A 12,918-nucleotide genomic window follows, 5' to 3' on the forward strand; every position below is an offset into this window, starting at 1 on the left:
CACACATAGGAAACTCAGCTGGTCAATTGCCTTGCCTGTCAGTTTGGAAGTATGGAAGCAAAACATATACATATAAGTGGTATGGCTCACTATGTAGAATCCTCAAACGAAGCAAGGGTGTTAAGGAGGTAAAAGTATAGAGGTAATACCTTTTGCAGCACAATTGTCTGCATCTATTAAGAGGTCAATCCCATTGAATTCAATAACATTTACTTTCAAGCAAATAGCCATCAAAATACAGTCTTAAATCCCCCATTGTGCACTTTCTTAAAGTGATGCTGAAAACCAAGGGTCAACATTATCCAATCAAATATATTCCAGCACAGTTTTGCATTTAACCGACAGATGCAGGAAATTCAAATACTGTTCTTAGTATCAGTTGAGACAGTGCCCTAAATCATAAATCTTTTGATGGGCTCATTAGTAAAATAAGGTAGTAATAGAAGTTGGGAGAGGAGAGGCAGAAAACAAAGGAACACCCAAACAAAAATCAAGAAGGAATTCAGACAGAAAAATGGATCCTAAAGTAAAGAGAGACAGGAAGGTTTTTTTTAAAGAACATGGAGCCAGGAAAATAAACATGAGGGGATTTTAGTGCTGAGGCAAGAGATAAAATCATATATATATTTTAGAGTGACTACTACTTGTATATGAAATGTGGTTTAGATGAATTTGACCCATAACTTCTGAGAGTTAGCAGAAATGGGGAAAAGAAAGAATGGAAATTGGAAGAAGTATGAGGCTATCTGTGCGATTACTCCGATGAAACCCATCACATTTGTTTCTACTATCATAGCAGAAGGATGTATGTAATGATAAGTGCATTGCATTTTTGGTTTAGGTTTTGTTCTAAACAGAGGACAACAGTGCAGAAGATCTATGAGGAACTATTCAAATTCTGTGCATTTATAAATACGCACCTGGACAAATGACTTAAAAATAATAGATAATGCTTAACAGGAATAAGTGAATAAGCCTATAATTAGGCACTGTATATAGATGGGCAAATCACTATGTCTCAGCCTCAGAGGATGGCAGTGGCAAACCCCCTCTGAAGAAATCTGCCAAGAAAACCCTGTGAAAGAGTCACCATAAACTGGAAATGACTTGAAGGCAAACAACACATACATAGCAGAATACACCATTTATCTTCTAATGTGCTCCTGATCTGTGGAGCTTGTAAAAATAATCTTGTGCATAGCATATACTGTAATCCTAATTTTTAACTTGCCAGCCTAGGCAGAAATAAATAGTTGAGATAAGAAGTGGGTTCAGTAAGGGAAAGAAAGGGGAAAATCTAGTAGGGAAGAGAGGTTGTCAATTTTTAAGAGTGAAGGGCATTTAGGACTGGCCCTTAGATCTGCTGTGAAGAAGCAAATAAATGTCATATTTATGAATTCCTTATAGCTAATGTTAGTACTGGTGTTGTCGTTATGTGCCTTCAAGTCATTTCTGACATGGTGACCCTTTAAGGCGACCCTATCACAGGGTTTTCCTGGCAAGATTTATTGCCATCCTCTGAGGCTGAGAGAGTGTGATTTGCCCAAGGTCACTCTGTGGGTTTCCATGGTCGAGCCGGGATTCGAACCTTGGTCTCCAATGTTGTAGTCCAACACTCAAACCACTATGCCATGCGGGCTGTTTGCCGTTGTTAGTGTTACATAACTAATAAAACTGCACAATAAAAGCCAAAAAAAAATTATTAGACATAAATAGTAGGAGATAGTAAATATCAAACCTCAGAGCCCCCCCCCCAAAAAAGGCAACTTTAAAACACAACTTCGAAGGAATGTTAAAAATCTATAAAAATTAAAAGGTCTTTGGCTATGAGAATGGGAAACTCTATACATAGATGGCACCAGGGGAGCAAGGAAAGCCGACTGCAGTTTACAGGCCAGCATAGGCCTCATTCTCTGAAAACAATAATGTTTCCTTATATTGGAGGACCATATCTTTATTTATCTGGGGGCATGGGCAATCTGGGAGTTAATGCAAAGCCCAGGTGACTTGCAATTCTTGTCACTTTGTTGTTGTTGCTGAATTATGGCGGCTCTAAGGTGACCCTCTCCTGGGGTTTTCTTGGCAAGATTTGTTCAGAGGAGGTTTGCCATTGCCTTCCCCTGAGGCTGAGAGCATGTGACTTGCTCCGCGTGACGTCACAGTGGGTTTCCTGCAACTGGTCCGAACTATTTGGAAGAAAGTTGTGACAAAGTGACAAGGACACTGCACACTGTGTACATGCTCATAGGCAGTCTGTTTTATCATTGCAAACTCCAAAGCTTAGGAGGCCTTACATTCTAAAAAGGACCCCAAAGTCAAGACTTGGCTCAAATTAAGTCTTGCTTGTGTGGTGTTTTTCACAACTTTATTACCTATTCTTATTGCAAATTATACAGTACCAAAGTGCACGGCTCCTGCCTCAGATGCTGTTGCCATTAAGCTTGCTCTCCTGTCAGGGGCTTCCAAAGTACTCCATGTCCTACAACAATGGTGTGGTTTCCCCCTTGAAATGAGATCTCACGGGGCAAGGTTAAGTGTGCAAGATGGTTAGTGAGAAGGAGATTGTTGTGGCAACAGTCCTTTTTTCTGCTGAAGGAGGAGTTTCCACATAATCACAACCACATGGAAAGACATTTTAAACAAACATGGCCTTATGTGGAATATGGAGTTTGCTTTGCAAATAAAGCCTGATGTGGGCCTCGGATTTCATGAGGAATTTACTAAAATATAGAAACTCTGTATAAACCACACGGAGGTTGAAAGCTGGCGTGCACTTAGTTCCTGTGGAGACTCTCTGTGGCAGCATTACAGTATTGTATAGGTTGAATCCCCCTTGTTTGGAATGCCAAAACCCAAAATACTCCAAAATCCAAAATAATCCACTTGGGTGGCTGAGAGAGTGATACAGAGGGACCTTGATATTTGCTCAAGCTTGGTTCCAGGAACCCAATGAATACCAAAATCCTTGGATGAGGAAGTACCTTTAAATACAACAGCATCGTAAAATGATGTCTGTTTTATAAAATAGCAAAATCAAGGTTTGCACTTTGGAATTTATATATATTCCTTTAATATTATGAAGCCACGAATGGTTGAATCCGTGGATAAAGAATCCGTGGATACAGGAGGGGGGAACGACTGCACCTTTGCTTTCTCATGGTTCAATGTACATAAATTTTGTTTCGTACACATAATTATTAAAAACGTTCTTCCAGGTAATTTTGGACTACAGCTCCCAGAAGCCTCAGCCATCTTGGCCAATGCTCTGGGATGCTGGGAGCTGAAGTCCAGAATGCCTGGAAGGCCAGAATTTGAGAATCCTATTACTGTAATGGCTTGTGCCTTAAGCATGACTCCTGAAATAAATCACTGAGGGACTGGGGGAACTTTGTATCTCTTCAAGCTCTCTTCTCCATGGTTTTAATTAGCTTCTGTCTTAAATATGACGTGCCTCAGACTTGCTGGTGTCAAAAAATTAAAATAAAAATAACAATCCCAGATTTTTCCTGAGTTGTTAAACCATTGTTATTCTGTGGCTGATGCACTGAGAAGACTCAAATCATTAGGAAGAAAAAACTTTCCCTACATAATCTGAAGGCTTGCAGTTAAAAAACACAGAAAGCAAGACACCAAGAAAACTACAGTACAAGCCTCCTTTCACAGAAGTGCCAAGCATCTACTAAAGGAGGTATTTGCCCTGAGATTACTGTCTAGAAGAGCAAATGGTGAAATCCTCAAAATTTGTATTGCCTAAGGTCATATAGGTCATTGCAGTTTGGAAATAACCCCTGAAGCTATGCAACCCAGAAACAGCAGAGGCTGGAAATGTTGCTTAGTGGACTATAATTCCCAGAATTCTCTAGCTGGTTGTAGTCCAAAAGAAGCAATTTCCCCAGTTTCTCAGAAATAAGTGGCACTGCATCATATCTTCTTTAAAATACCCATATAATTCTATAGTGCAAAACACAGTGCTCTGAGGAACTCGGTGATGGTAAATAATGACATCCCAATCTGGGGAAAAAGTGTCATGCTGATGATGATGATGATAGAGACCCAGCATGGCGTAGTGGTTTGAGTGTTGGATTATCACTCTGGAGACCAGGGTTCAAATCCCAGCTCAGTCATGGAAACCCACCAGATGACCTTGGATGAGTCACACTGTCTCAGTATCAGGGGAAGGCCATGGCAACCCCCTCATAATAGGTTCACCTTAGGGTCGCATAGGCAGGAAAAGACTTGAAGGTACACAACATCACCAACAAGATGATTTAAAGTTTTGACATCTTTATTTGATGAAGAAGCCTGTGAAGCTCTGAAACCTTGCAACATGTATTTTTGTGCATTTGGTTGGTCCATTAAAGGTATCACTGTTTTGTGGATTTTGGATGTTGGATGTTATTGTTAAGATAATGGTGATAGTGATGAGGATACAGAGTACAATGACATCCAAAATCCACAAAACAGTGATACCTTAATTGGACCAGCCAAAATTTTGTATTTTGTGCATTGTGGTTGGTCCAATAAAGGTATCACTGTTTTTGTGGATTTTGGATGTTATTGTAAGTGTTGAGAAATCATAGCAGGGGACACAAGACTGCATCCACACTGGAGAAATAACCAGTTGAATCCGTGAGCCAGGGCAGTTAAAGTGGTGCCAAACCGGGTTACTTCTCCAGTGCAGATTCATTCTCTGTACAACAACACCCCAAATCCACAAAACAGCAATACCTTATGGGCCAACCAAAATTTTGAGTTTTGTACATTGTGTGTAACTGTTTTGGGGGTGGATTTTGGGTGTTAATGTGCTTTTGTGGGTTGGGCATGTTTTCTGAGGGGTTTATGTCTGTGTGTCTGACACAGGAGTTGTGTACTTTGTGATTTCCATGCCTAGGGAAACAATAGACAAGGACTGAGTGGGTTAAAAACTCCCCACAAAAAAAAGTGTGTCAGCTCTCCTTTTACAGGCTTTTACAACCTGCTTACTAACAACTATTTATTGTGTAGAGGGTGATCTGCCCAGCATTAGGCCTGCAAAACAGATGCTTCTGACGGTCAATCCCTCCCCCTTTCTCTCTCTCTAAAAACAAAGAGAGGGAGAGGGAGAGAGAAAATGTCCACCAACAAGAAAAACAGCTGAAGCAGGAGAACCACACAGGTCTCCCTCACAGTGCAAGCCCCGCCCCTTGGAACGCTTCCTCCAATCAGCAACGGCCAAGGGACTGAACCCCTTCTCCCGTTGAAGCCTGGTTGGCGCGCGCTCTCTAACTCTCTCTCTTTCTCTCTCCATCCCCGCCCCCTCCCTAACAGCCCCTCTCTTTCTAGCTGAGCGCGCGGCGGCTCATTTGCATGAGCCAATAGGAAGACCGTATGCAAATGAGCAGCCCGGTGGTTGGCTGTGGGTTGGCAGGATAACTCCAGCTTGAGGAAGCCTTTGTTCCTCAGACCGGCTGGAGCGCTCTGCGGAAGAGGAGGTTAGGCTTAGTGCTGCTGCAGCTGTTCCTGGTTCAAGGCATACTTTATCTGGAAGTTACGTGGGCGCGAGAGGAAAGAAGCAGAGCCAAAGGGTGGATTAATGGACTGACTGACCGGCTGCAGGAGTGACACTTGCAAAGCCCGGGAGGAGGGCTGCCTCCAGCCTCGCCAAGACCCCTCCGCTCCTGCAGCTGCAACATGACTCTGGAAGAGCTGGCTGGAGAGCACCAGACTTTTGGAAGGTACCCAGAGGACTCCCTCTTATTCTGACAGGGGAGGGAGAGGACCAGGAGAGGCAGGAGAGACCCAGCATCCCCCTCCTCCCAGGGAGGCTCCTACCTACTTCCTACTCCACCTCCAACCCTACCTGATACCCTACTCCCAACCCTACTTTCTATCCTATATGCTACCCCACTTCCAGCCCTACGTCTTACCCTACTTCCAACTCTACATGCTACCCTAATGCCAACCCTATTTCTTTCCATACTTCCAACCCTATTCTCAACCCTGCTTTTTATCCTACTTCCCACCCTACCTGCTACCCTACTTCCAACCCTGCTTCTTACTCTACTTCCAACTCAACCTGCTACCCTACTTCTTATTTTATAGTCAACTCTGCCTCCTGCCCTACTTCCAACCCTACCCCCTTACTCTGCTTCCAACCCTACCTGCTACCCTTCCTCCAACCCTCTCTGCTCTGACCCTTTCTGCTACCCTGCTTCCACAACTCTTATCTGCTGCCCTTCTCCAACCCTACTTCCCTCACAGCTGGGAGGAGGAGGAGGAGGAGGAGGAGGAGGGGGGTGTAAAGGAAAAGCAGTGGTGCAGAAGTAGAGCAAATCCTTATGATAGTCTTATACCGCAATGAGGGAGTGGGGTGCATTCAAGTAATAAAACAGATGTATGTTTAAAACATAACATGGATATAAATACTGTAACAATGATAAATTATTATTATTATTTATAGCCCACCTCTCCCCAGAGGATCGGGGCAGGTTACAATAAAAAATAAAGCATAGTAAAATAATAACCCATTAAAATGTTATTATTAAATGATTACCATTGAAATGCGAAAGTGCCCCAGAAGGGAGGGAGGAAATGAGATCTGGGGAGTTTTAGTGCAGAGGAAGTAAGTTGGAAACGACTTGAAGGTAAACAAGAAGAAGGGTGGAAAATCTGGGGGTGGGGAGAGGAGGAGGGCGATGGTGGCATTTCTCTGACAGGGCCATCACCTTAAACCCCAAGCAGCTCCCTTTTCTCTTCGGATTAGGGACAGTTTTTAGTATCTTAGCCCTCTTGCATCAGTTCTGTATGTTGAGGGTGGGCTGAAGGTTGAATTAAGGCCAGGATGGTGCATGTGTGCGAATGCTGTCGGTAACTTTTGGGTTATGGTTTAATGAGGTGCTTTTTTTCCTTGTCCTTCTTCTTGGGAACTTTCCATCAGCATGGAGAAAGTGGGAGATGCCTTGGAGGAAGTCCTAAGCAAAGCCCTGACTCAGAGAAGCATCACCGTGGGGGTGTATGAGGCTGCCAAGCTGCTCAACGTGTAAGTAAGGACTGACCCTCTGGGGCCTTATTGGGTGGGTGGGTGGTGGTAATAATGGTAATATCAACAACCACTTTCATCAAGCTGCTGTGCTTCTGGGGCTCTTGGTGCATCTTGTCCCTCTTTAGTCTGAGCAACTATCTGCTGCCCACTTAAGATGGAAATTCAGGTTATGTGGATCAATAAAAATAGCACTATCCAGACATCTCTGGTTCTGTGGTCACAATCACATAAATGTTTTTGCTCGTCCAGTGTGTGTGTGTGTGTCACACAGACATGGAGTTTATGGACCATCTTTCTGAAAAATCCCTCTCCTATTTACCTACATACAATGCAAGCGCCCAGTGACAGTTGGCATAATGGGAATGCCTGATCAGCATCTTTGGAAATGTACCCTTTGGTTTGGTGCTTAAATGTAATCAGATCCTCTTTCAAAAAAATTCCCTCATTGCATTCACCAGCTTTTCTGAACACTTAAAAACAATTTCCTATAAACTGTGGGCTGTGTGTGTTAATAATCCCTCATCACATTCCACCAGCTTTGCCGGACATTTAAAATAAACAATTTTCGATAAACTGTGGGTTGTGCATGTCAGTGTGTCCATGTGAGAAGATCAAACACTCAGAAAACAAGGTAATGGGCCCTTAAATGTATATTGTTGTATGGGGCAGCAGTAAGCATATATTTGTAGCATATCCTGTGACTTTGGTTCCTGTTTTGTCTCTTTTCTGACATTTTAAAATGCATCATTGTTAGCTGGTCAGTCGGTGACTAACCTCATTGGTATTGTTTTATCCCTGCAGGGATCCAGATAATGTGGTGCTTTGTCTGCTGGCAGCGGATGAGGAAGACGATCAGGATGTTGCTTTACAAATTCACTTCACCCTGATCCAAGCTTTCTGCTGTGAGAATGACATCAACATACTCCGAGTGAGCAACCCCAGTCGGCTGGCAGAGCTGTTGCTGTTAGGGGCAGGCGGAGGGGGTGAGCAGCCACCAGATCTGCACTGTGTGCTTGTCACAGTAAGTGTTGCACTTTGTTAACATTTCTGGGTGTAAATGCTACCGGTCCAGCTGACGTCATTCTTGCTACACAGCTTTCTAAATCTGCACTTTGTGCTCAGTTATTGTAGTGATTTGTTCAGCATCCCCACATTAGTGCATCTGTCTCGTTAGTTTGAATGAAAATCCACTTGACCTTTCATTTAGTTCACCTCCTCCCCTGTGCAAATCATATCACATTTCTTGCTTTGCTCATAGGGATTTTCGAAGTAAAGACATGTTCAAACATGCCCTATCCTATTGACAACAGGAGAGTACTGTACTACATTATAACTCACCTTTCTACAGTAACTTCCTACCTATATTTTTCTTTCCTTATTACTAATTGGCTCAAAGGTCATTATCCAGTACCTCAGTTTAACTGTCAGTGTTACTCAATGCTGGTCAGTGTTACTAAATGCTGATCTGTACATGGGATTGAATGGGATTTGTTGACAGCCAAATTGTTAACCATTGTCCAGAAAGTAATACATTTCTAATGTTGACCCTTTTGCAGATTTTTTATATCAAAGTTACTAAAAATGTAAATAGGGAATTCAGAAATGAGTGGGCCCATTTACTTCCAGAACAAGATAAACTTATTTAAAAACAACAACTAATAACCTGATCCTGCAAACTTTCACATATATTTTTTAACTCCACTGAGAAACAAAAACTTAATTTTGTCTCCAAAACAATATTGCCTGTACTCAGGCAAGCATTTACTTGCCTGTGCCTGCTGGCATTTTATTTTATTTATTGGTATTGTGAATGCTTCTTACATTATATATGCAAAAAAAGGGAATCACATTTTATTGATTTACCACAATCTTTTTCTTGACCCATATTGTCGGTAACTTCCTCAGATAGTCTGAGGAATCTAAAGGAACCAGTTTACAGAGTAATTTTCCTACATGAGTTTGAAGTTGAACAATGTTTACTTTGAAGTGCAGCCATTTGTTTCCTACTTGTAAAGAAGAAAATGTTAACTCCAAGATAGCCTGCAGAGTATGTTATAAACAGAATAAACACAGGATATATGCTGAACTCTTGATGTAAAGCAGAGGTGAAGAAAGTGCAGTCCTTCAGATGTTGAACTGCAATTCCCATCAGTTCTAGTCAGGAATGCTGGGGTTGCCAATCAACAGCATTAGCATTTTGCTTACCTTTGATCTAAAGAAACTAATAGTGTCATCCTGTGCATGCAGAGTGAAGAGCCTATGCTACTGAGTTCAGATGAATTTAATCCCCAGTACAGTATTACTGCCTTAAATCATCTTGTGGCATATATAGACTTATTTCCTGTTAGCAGTATTTTTATTGTATTTTATGCTGACAAATCTTTTTTCCCCTCCACCTCAGAATCCACATTCTTCTCAATGGAAGGATCCAGCCCTAAGTCAGCTGATCTGCTTTTGCCGCGAAAGCCGCTATATGGACCAGTGGGTCCCTGTGATCAACCTTCCTGAACGGTGATGCCATATGAATGAAACTGAACTGAATAGGGAAAAAATGCACTGAAGTTTCAAAATACTTTAGTAGTTTGCTCAGGAAGTATTTTTCCAGCCTTGACACAAGGATTACAGTAACTGAGTAGGTTGGGGTTGAATTGCACACTGTGTGAAACTGAAGGACATTTGACTTCACTCCTGGAAGATGACGGACCTGAAGCAGAGGAAGCCATAGGAGGTCACTGGAGGAAGTTAGAACTCTGTGGGAAGGTTGTGAAAGCAATGTGGCAGAGTTCCTTTCAGAATACATGTACCGTGCTTTGTTGGAGTTATAAAACAGCAACTTTTCAGTTTCTATTTTTAAATGCTTTTCACTTGTAAGAAGTGCTAAATGGTTTCATTATTCTCAAAACTATTTTGTTTCCAAAATGGTGATTTCTTAAGTTTTTATTCTAAGAAATATTAAGTTATTTTATGATATTGATGAAAGAATTATTTATGATAGGGATTTGGAAAAGCATCTTACTTGCACCATTGGTATTAAAATGTTTGAATTACAGCCTTTTAATGAATTGTTTGAAATTGGACTGTGTTCACTGAAATAAAAATCTAAAAGCCATGGAAAAGTCAGGTTTTGCTCTTTTGATGGACAATACAAGGAGCGGGTATCACCAAACAGTTGGTCAGTATCTAATAATGGCAGCTATTTAATATGGGAGTTTTGTTGAGGGGATTACTTCAATGGAACTGGGAGGGGTGATCCTACTTCGATACATCCCTAAATGCTGAGCAGGAGGGATTGAAACTAGGTGGGAATTAGTGATCCAGAGGGCTGCAGAGAAGACATGCACTAATGTAATGTCAAATATAAGCCAATAATTACAAGAAAAAGTTTGTGCAGGCTTAGGCCAGCAACATGTTAATAGCTGCATAGTACTCTGGAAGTTCTTTACAGTAGTGTGAGATCTGCATGTAAGAGGATGGCTGGAGGCAGAAATATGAGTATGGCATTAGTCCCCAATAGAAAGCCAAGGTGATGTAGAGCTTTGAGTATTGGACTGGAACTTCTAGAACCAGGACTTGAGTCCCTGCTCAGACATGGAAAGCTACTGGATAGCCTTGGGCAAGCCATACTGCTCAGCATTGAAGGAAGGGTGGCAAACCTCTGAATCTTGGTAAGAAAACCTAGCCATAACTCAAATTCACCTTGAAGGAACTCAACAACAAATTCACTATTCACAAAAAGTGGTCATAGGTATTGTTGTGTGCCTTCAAGTTGCTTCAGATTTATGACTACCCTAAGATGAACTTACCACAGGATTTCCTTGGCACAATTTATCCAAAGGGGGGGGGGGTGCCTTTGCCTTCCTCTGATGCTAATGCCCTGCCATATTGTCCAACCATGTGCTTGCCAGGCAATTAATTGTGGGTTAATGCAATACCAGTGCAACGTTGAGGAATGAAATGGATTTAAATACAGTAGGGGAGGCGTTACAAACCGCTGCTTTGCGGCTGTCTCCCGGCGCTGCTGTTTGCTCAGCGAGGGAGCCGCCACAGCCAAACTGCACGGCTCCCTTACGGAGCAAAAAAGCTCCAAAATGGAGCTTCTTCTGGCAGCGCACTAATGACGCCGCGAGGCGCCAATGACGCACTTAAGACATCATTAGCGCCGCGCGCCGTGTGGACACAGCGTCCGTTATGTCAAGATGGCGGCGGCCGTGTGGAACGGCTGCCGCCATTTGTTACGGACAGAGTCCATAACAGGAATAGGGGCGTCTGGAAGAGACACCCCTTTTTTAAACTAGGACGTCCTGAGGATGTCTCAAGTGACGGTTTGTAACCCGCCTGTATGTCTGACATGGCAACAAGCTATGAAGGACTGATAGTCTCATAGTAAGCAGCATCCTGCATTGCCTCAATTTGGTCATATCTGAGTTGCTGACTATTTCAACTGGCTCTCTACCTTCTGTAATACAAACTTCACTGCCTTTATTAAGAACTGTTTCCAAAACTGGTTGTAATCTAGACAAAAATATGCCACTAAAACCAATAGGATTGTTTAAACACTGTATTTTTCTTTATAGGTCAATCTGGTTTAAAGTTGCATCCATATATGCCTATATTATCTTTGTTCTCACACCAATGAGCTTTAAGGACCAATTGACTTGCTGGAAACATTACACACAAGAGGGGACACTGCTTTAATGTGCTCCAAAGAGAAGAAAGCACAGACTGTTTACAGCCATCCATGAAAGTAAATGGAAATATTCTGGCACAAGAAGATTGAGAGCAAGCATACAAAGAGATCAAACAATATGAAAGTTCACAAACAAAAACAGTACAAAGTCAGGACATTTTAACTGATGCTTAAATTGAGGGTATTGTGCAGGTAGTAAAATCTGCAAACAACTTTCTGGGTACGACCACTCAAGAGTGACTTCAAAGGCTACAGTGATGTTCTTCATCGTCAGTATGAGCTTAGCATGTATCATTTGTGTATGAAGCAGAAAACACATTGGTGCTCCTCATGATGATAAACATGTTTTAATACGTGCCCTTTAGTGGTACCCCGTAATCTGACATCTGCTTCAGACTGCCTAAATTCTGCTTAATGACAGAGCTGATCCTGTACCAGGAGCCTCATTCAAGGAAAGGACTATATTCCACTCTTGCATGTTGTATATAGTCTACAATAGGGCATATTTGGATTTTGTAACAGATGTAGGAATTGTGTGTGTCCATCTCCCCAGCTGTTATTGGACTGCAGCTCCCAGTAGCCCCTCAACAGTATAGCCAATGGTGAGAAATGCTGGAAGTTGCAGCCTAACAATTTCTGGGGGAAACATACTTCCCCCACTTTTCTCACCACAGCTTTGGGTGCTATAGCAGCTACAGTTAGCAGCAAAGGGCACTTCTAGTGGCAGTCTGTGGACTGGTGCCAGCATGTGAGCTACTGACTGCTGATCTGCAGTGAGTTTCCAGGAAAAAAAGGTATAGCCAATGGGTGCAAATATATTGATCTCTGGGTGGGATTTCTGGCTCAGCATCTGATAGCCCGAGAGGCACTGGTGTAGAATACTTGGACAAAAAGGTTTACAGAGCCAATGTCAAGAGCCACCATTTCAAGGCTCATACCAAGGTGATTGAAGCAGAGCTGTTATTGCACACACCTCACCATTTCAATGGGGAAAAGCAAGGAGTGCATGGAACCTTTTTTCGGAAGGATTAAGGTCTCCCTGAGTCTATTTGTAGGCCAGATAGAGCAGTCTTACAAGTGTGGGTGTGTATGTGTGTGTGTGGTGCAATCCACAGAGCAATCCAGGCCACAGGCAATTACCTCTGGTAGGAGAGAGCCTCGTACATAAGCGGCCTTACATTGCTACAATCCTGTTCTAGGACAGGCATGA

The 12,918-nt window shown here is 42.5% G+C and overlaps 1 protein-coding gene across 1 annotated transcript; it reads left to right on the forward strand.

Annotated features, from left to right (window-relative positions):
- The first annotated feature begins 5,427 nt into the window (after nucleotides 1-5,427).
- GADD45A (growth arrest and DNA damage inducible alpha) lies at nucleotides 5,428-10,130 on the forward strand. Its single transcript, XM_042465225.1, has 4 exons — nucleotides 5,428-5,714; nucleotides 6,917-7,018; nucleotides 7,823-8,042; nucleotides 9,423-10,130. The coding sequence occupies exons 1-4, from the start codon at nucleotides 5,671-5,673 to the stop codon at nucleotides 9,534-9,536; spliced, it is 480 nt and encodes a 159-aa protein (XP_042321159.1). The 5' UTR covers nucleotides 5,428-5,670; the 3' UTR covers nucleotides 9,537-10,130.
- Nucleotides 10,131-12,918: the final 2,788 nt, after the last annotated feature.

This window comes from Sceloporus undulatus, chromosome 4 (assembly GCF_019175285.1).
Source record: "Sceloporus undulatus isolate JIND9_A2432 ecotype Alabama chromosome 4, SceUnd_v1.1, whole genome shotgun sequence".
NCBI classification, from domain to species: domain Eukaryota; kingdom Metazoa; phylum Chordata; class Lepidosauria; order Squamata; family Phrynosomatidae; genus Sceloporus; species Sceloporus undulatus.